Source organism: Triticum aestivum, chromosome 2B, assembly GCF_018294505.1.
Source record: "Triticum aestivum cultivar Chinese Spring chromosome 2B, IWGSC CS RefSeq v2.1, whole genome shotgun sequence".
Classification (NCBI taxonomy): Eukaryota; Viridiplantae; Streptophyta; class Magnoliopsida; order Poales; family Poaceae; genus Triticum; species Triticum aestivum.
This window is the reverse complement of record NC_057798.1, coordinates 652,377,661-652,382,999: the sequence shown is the minus strand read 5'-3', so window position 1 is coordinate 652,382,999 and position 5,339 is coordinate 652,377,661. Positions and strand designations below refer to the sequence as shown.

The window sequence follows — 5,339 nt, the reverse complement described above, 5'->3', positions numbered from 1 at the left end:
ATTGCTCTTGAATGATTGCAATATGCCTTTTTATTAGTTCATCAACAAAACTCTCTCGTCTGTGGAGAAAAAACTTAAACATAAAGAAACAATCGATTATGAAGTACTTCCTCCGTCTCACAATATAAAACGTTTTCACAAGCTGTTGCCAAAACATCTTATATTATTATAGGACGGGGGAATACTTTCAAGTAGTCAAGTATGTCTGGCATTTGCGGTGGACGCTATAAATCATATGTTGAATCAATCTTGCTAACTCTCAATCGAATGATACTTGGTTAAATCTCCGTTGATGCTATATTCGTGAGTTTTTACATTGAGATATGTAAAAAAGCTAACTCTCAATCGAATGATACTTGGTTAAATCTCTGTTGATGCTATATCCGTGAGATATCCAGTAAGTTTTTTACATTGAGATATGTAAAAAAAATAGTTTTTTTTTCTTTTTTCTTTTTTTTTACAGGTTACGTCACTTGACTGAGACTTGATTAAATCTCAGTCGACTGAGACCTAGTCACAACCATGTTTAATTAGCTTGTGCCTATCTTATCAAAAAAATTATCAACTTAACAAATTATTTTCATGACAATTTATAGGAGTGATAAGCCCAGCACATTGTAGTTTAGCAACCACAGAGCTTCAACCCAACTACAGGCACTCGTGGAAAAGACACGCCGATGCATCGTAAATTCATAATAACCGTCGATTCCCGGCACCGAAGGAACAACAATGATGCCAGTGGGAAGAGACTCCTCTAAGTCTCGATTCCCGCGAAGTAGGTTCCCTCGCCGCCCGGTAACAAAAGCTCGCACCAAACAACCCGCCCCTGCGGTCCGAGCGTCGCACAATGGCCACCGGATGCCCCGCGAGTGGTCGTCTCTGACGGGCAAGTCCAACCGCGCCCCGCGTCCAGTCCACCGCCACGGCACACATCCTTCACCACTAGCAGCATTACACCTTTGAGTGAGAGAACCTTTGCATTACTGCTTATTGCTTACGTGGAAACGAATGAATCAAATGGTTCCACACATACACAGATGAGCTATCTGGGAGCTCGACTGAGTTCAGTTCATACACAACAGCGCTAGTCTTATCTTATAGAACTATATAAATGTCTAAAACTTAGACGGTGGAGTTCCAGATGGACGAGGACGTACGAATTCTGCACGTGTCGGCCTTCTCACCTTGACGAGGTCCCGACCAACAGGGGGAAGCTCATGCGTGCAATATGACGCGCGCGGAGTCCCCAGGCTCGCAGACCAGCACGCGACGATCCGCGGGGATCTTGCTCACCAGCTCTGGCTGGGCCCTCTCGTACTCGGCGCCAACGTATGCAGCCGCCTCCTCCGCACGGCCGCTTTCGACGATGGCGAGGCAGCAGCCTCTGAAGCCGGCGCCGCTGAACCGCGCACCGAGGACCCCCGGCGCCTTCAGGAGGATCTCGTACAGCTGTATCATCTCTTTGCTCCCTGCAGTTTGGGAATTCCGTCAAATAGTAGTATTGTTCGTTCTGTCAAGGACTGCTAGCGAGATGTAAAAGGGTTGTGACCTGAAACTGAATGTCACAGTGGATCCTGAAGTGTTTCAATCGACATACCGCATTCATAGTTGACTATGGAGCTGCCGCCAGATGCAGAGATCAGCTGTCCGAATTCTTGTAGGTCCCCACGAGCCCATGCGTCTCTTCCTGAGCACAGATTAACCAGAACGAAACTAGTATTAGTTGAAACTTCAGTGGAGATACGAGAGAGTCAGTGGACCGTGAAATGTTAACTAACTGTAAAAGTCTGTAACCTTCTGTCTAGCAGGTCTAGTCAAATACCAGTACATATGGTGAATGATAAATAACCAGGTAAACCACCTCTTTCTTTTGGACGTGCATAGATTGAGATAGATGCAACCCCAGTATTTTCATGAAGAATACAACTCCATACAGTTCAAGTATGCCGAACTAAAAGGTGGAAACACGCTGGGTGTCTTTTTTGGACATGCAATGAGTAGTACAAATATGGAGAACTATGTATTTGATATTCCTGTGTTAAAAAAAATGTATTTGATATCCCTGTGCATGGAAACATGTCAAGGAGGAATTCAAGTTACAGAATCAAATACACTGAAGGGAGTACATGAAAAATATGCTAAGCTTACCCTTAACAACTCGCTTCATTTCAGAGAAATAGTGCTCAGCTCTCCTGGCAAGATTTTCATCTAATATACACTGCACGAAATGTTATTGTCAAAGCGCGCTAGATTCAAGGTCTGGTGCCAGTAATAAGATATCTAGGAAATGGAGCTGGAATCGCTAGGGTACCTTTTGGGCCTCATATACACCTGGATCAACTGCAATAGCATGAAAAGTGTTATCAGACTTGTTAGATTTGACGCATGGGTCATAACGAACCAATGTTAATTAGATATTTTACCTTTACGAAGTATTGGTGCATCTTCACAGCCTGACGCACTGGGAATTCAAATAGTGAATGATGATTAAACTTTTGTTATGTCATATGAGAAAGGAAGCTACTAACAGAGACTGCACAGGGACCATAAACTTCAGCTCTTTAAAATTGAACATGCCATCTGTTTGCATGAAACTGAAATACTTGATCATGGAACTCACCATAAAAGAGCACGTGCAGCCTCTTTGCACTCGAAGACTCGCATATTATACCCACGCGACTTGGGTAGGTTATGTTGCAAACCTGAAAATGCCAACAAAATCTTGAATGGCAGCCGACCTTGAGGTTGCTGGCTTTTACTTGGTTCCGAGAAGTAGACATAGGAAGGTGAGGCAGTCTACAAAATCGAGTCTCAGTCACTACAAAAATATTAACAGACAACATTGCAATTAACATTTCCCAGCAAAATCTGGGCGTGAACCACACAAAATAAGGAAAGGGATGCTAGGGCGAGTTGGCATGTTTGAATAGCCCCAATACTGCAGTTCAATCAAAAATTTGAACTTGAAGGCACTTTTCCTAATATCATAACAACAGCCTTAAGATGTTAAAACAAACAATCATACTGGCTGGACAAATAAATATACTCCCTCCGATCTGAATTAATGTATAGAGACTGCGTCAATTAATTTGGATCGGAGGGAGTAATAAACTTTGAGAAAAAATAAAAGCGAAGTGTTACCTTGCAATCCATGAAGGTGAGGTAGCCATATTGAGATAATAAAATGGCTGATGGATCTAGAATGCCATTTTCAAGACCCAAATATTTATTTTCAATGGACCTGACAAACAGGATGTACATTGTTCTAAGTCATTCCATGGTTAGCAACTGCAAGTTCAACAAACATACTGGGGGGGTTGAAACTACTTTGATCCTTCCTATAGTATAGTGAATCGGAGATGGAAAGGAAACAAACTTACTTGTCCAACTGAATGTTATCAACTGGTGATAAGACCAGATCATTTACATTTTCTAAAGCCAGCAAATAGGCGATGCCAACCTGATGAGGATTGTACAGAGAAAAGTATATTAATATGTGCTCTTGCACAAAGCTGTTATGAACTCAGCTTTCAAAAAAAAGCTGTTATGAACTCCAAGTAAAATAATGTACAGATGGGGGAATAGAAAAAGTTAAGAACGTATTTTGTTGTGCATGATCTATATGCTAGCAAAGTTACATCAGGTTTTAACTATAATTACAGCATAATAAAAAGTTGTGGCTAGGATATGTATTAATTCAATGTTACTTTCAACACATGATAATGCATAACATATCAGTTAGCTTACAGCTGCAGACGAACTAAGCCCTGAACTGTCAAATCCATTCACTCCAGAAATATAACCTATTATACCCTGTAAAGAAGCCATTCATCAACAGTTTTCTGAAACCTAAGATAATCTGGACTGTTACATGGATGAAATGGAGATACCTTTCTGAGATCATATCCACTATTTTGCAGGGCATAAACTGCACCTCTTGCATAGCTTTCCCAAGTTATGTTTCCTCGGTTCTCAATAGGCTTTTGCAAGTCATCAACTCTGTTAAAGTGATGGAGCATGCAAGTTCTGACTTTAGCTCTCTCACATTGAAGATTTAACAGAACCTGAATTTAGGGATAGAAACAACAGCTATCATAAAATAGGGCCATCTTTCCTAGCAAGGTAATGTGTTCATCACGAACTAGCTAGAGGTAAAAGAATGAAGTAACTACAGGTTAATACTTAAGTCATCACAAAAAACAATGAGACGGCACTCAAAGTTTTCCTCGGTGGACCCATGTGGCTGGAGTATTCGATATTTGATAGGGTGCAAACTGTATTTGAAGAGATGTGGTGTGTATGGCCCTACCTGAATCGAGTAACGCCTTTAAATTGACCAGACTGGAGTACAACCTGAAAAAGGAAAGGAGGTTTACCAATAGCAAATATGCGTAACACTATTGCCATAGCGTGATACAATTGATTATACGAGTGTGAATGCATATAACTACTAATTTGAAAGAAGACCACATTTTCCACATGTGGTGGTTTTAGCAAACATATAAACTAGATTAAGAAACAAGATTCGGAAGGTGGTGCAATCGATTATTTGTGCAAAAATAATTAGTTAGATTACAATATCAGAGTCCTCACAAAAAATATATGGAATATCAGAGAACCTACAGAAAAACTGCTTCAGTATATTTACCCACCTCAGCATCATCAGAGGGCACAAAGCCAAGAAGTACTCCATAATTGATTGTCATAGCAGTCACTATTCCGCCCTGCCAGTTTGCAAAACAGATTTTCATAGTGGTACTCCAAGTCAGTTAGCAGATCCTCGTATTGCTAGAGACAACAAAATAGACAAAACTAACTTACAGCATAATAGACAAGTTTTCATCAGAATGAAATCACGAGTATTATGCACCCTGAATCACAAGAACTAGCCGTCTATATAGCCATATGGGAAATGCTAGATTCATGCAACACCATTGACTCGTCCAAGAGTGGAAGATACTACAATGGCTATTCCAAGCAGGATTGCACTAGTTCACAGTCAGTTGGACCTTGTACCGTTAGTCGTTGGCAGCACTGACTTGGTAAGTTACCTGCTGACAACTGGGTCATTCCCACCATAACTCGGTAAAACAGAAATTTATACACATTTTTTCATTCCTCTAAATATTATTATGAAACACTGTCCTTCTTAGCGAAAAACTAAACATGAAATCGAAACCAATGCTGCTGGAGCTTATTCATAACTCTGAAGTAATTCATGCTGCAGCCCTAATAAGAAATATCTGGACTTATCACGCTTTTCCAAATAAGGCCAGATATTTCTGGTTATTGGCAAGAACCAGTTATCGCCATTATGTCTAACTTGCTAGTGCTGCTTT

General features: G+C 40.8%; 1 protein-coding gene across 1 annotated transcript in view; it reads right to left on the bottom strand.

The window, feature by feature from the left end:
• Positions 1–964: 964 nt before the first annotated feature.
• The window catches only part of LOC123046506 (galacturonokinase), a 6,128-nt gene continuing 1,753 nt past the window's right edge, over positions 965–5,339 (bottom strand). The window contains exons 3-14 of the mRNA XM_044469893.1: positions 4,653–4,724; positions 4,310–4,353; positions 3,891–3,999; positions 3,748–3,813; positions 3,381–3,460; positions 3,142–3,241; positions 2,621–2,796; positions 2,424–2,461; positions 2,312–2,340; positions 2,149–2,218; positions 1,598–1,687; positions 965–1,469 (exon numbers count right to left, since the gene is read on the bottom strand). Coding sequence (XP_044325828.1) covers positions 1,216–1,469; positions 1,598–1,687; positions 2,149–2,218; positions 2,312–2,340; positions 2,424–2,461; positions 2,621–2,796; positions 3,142–3,241; positions 3,381–3,460; positions 3,748–3,813; positions 3,891–3,999; positions 4,310–4,353; positions 4,653–4,724 — 1,128 coding nt within the window. The 3' untranslated portion in view covers positions 965–1,215. The remainder of the gene's footprint in view (positions 1,470–1,597; positions 1,688–2,148; positions 2,219–2,311; positions 2,341–2,423; positions 2,462–2,620; positions 2,797–3,141; positions 3,242–3,380; positions 3,461–3,747; positions 3,814–3,890; positions 4,000–4,309; positions 4,354–4,652; positions 4,725–5,339) is intronic.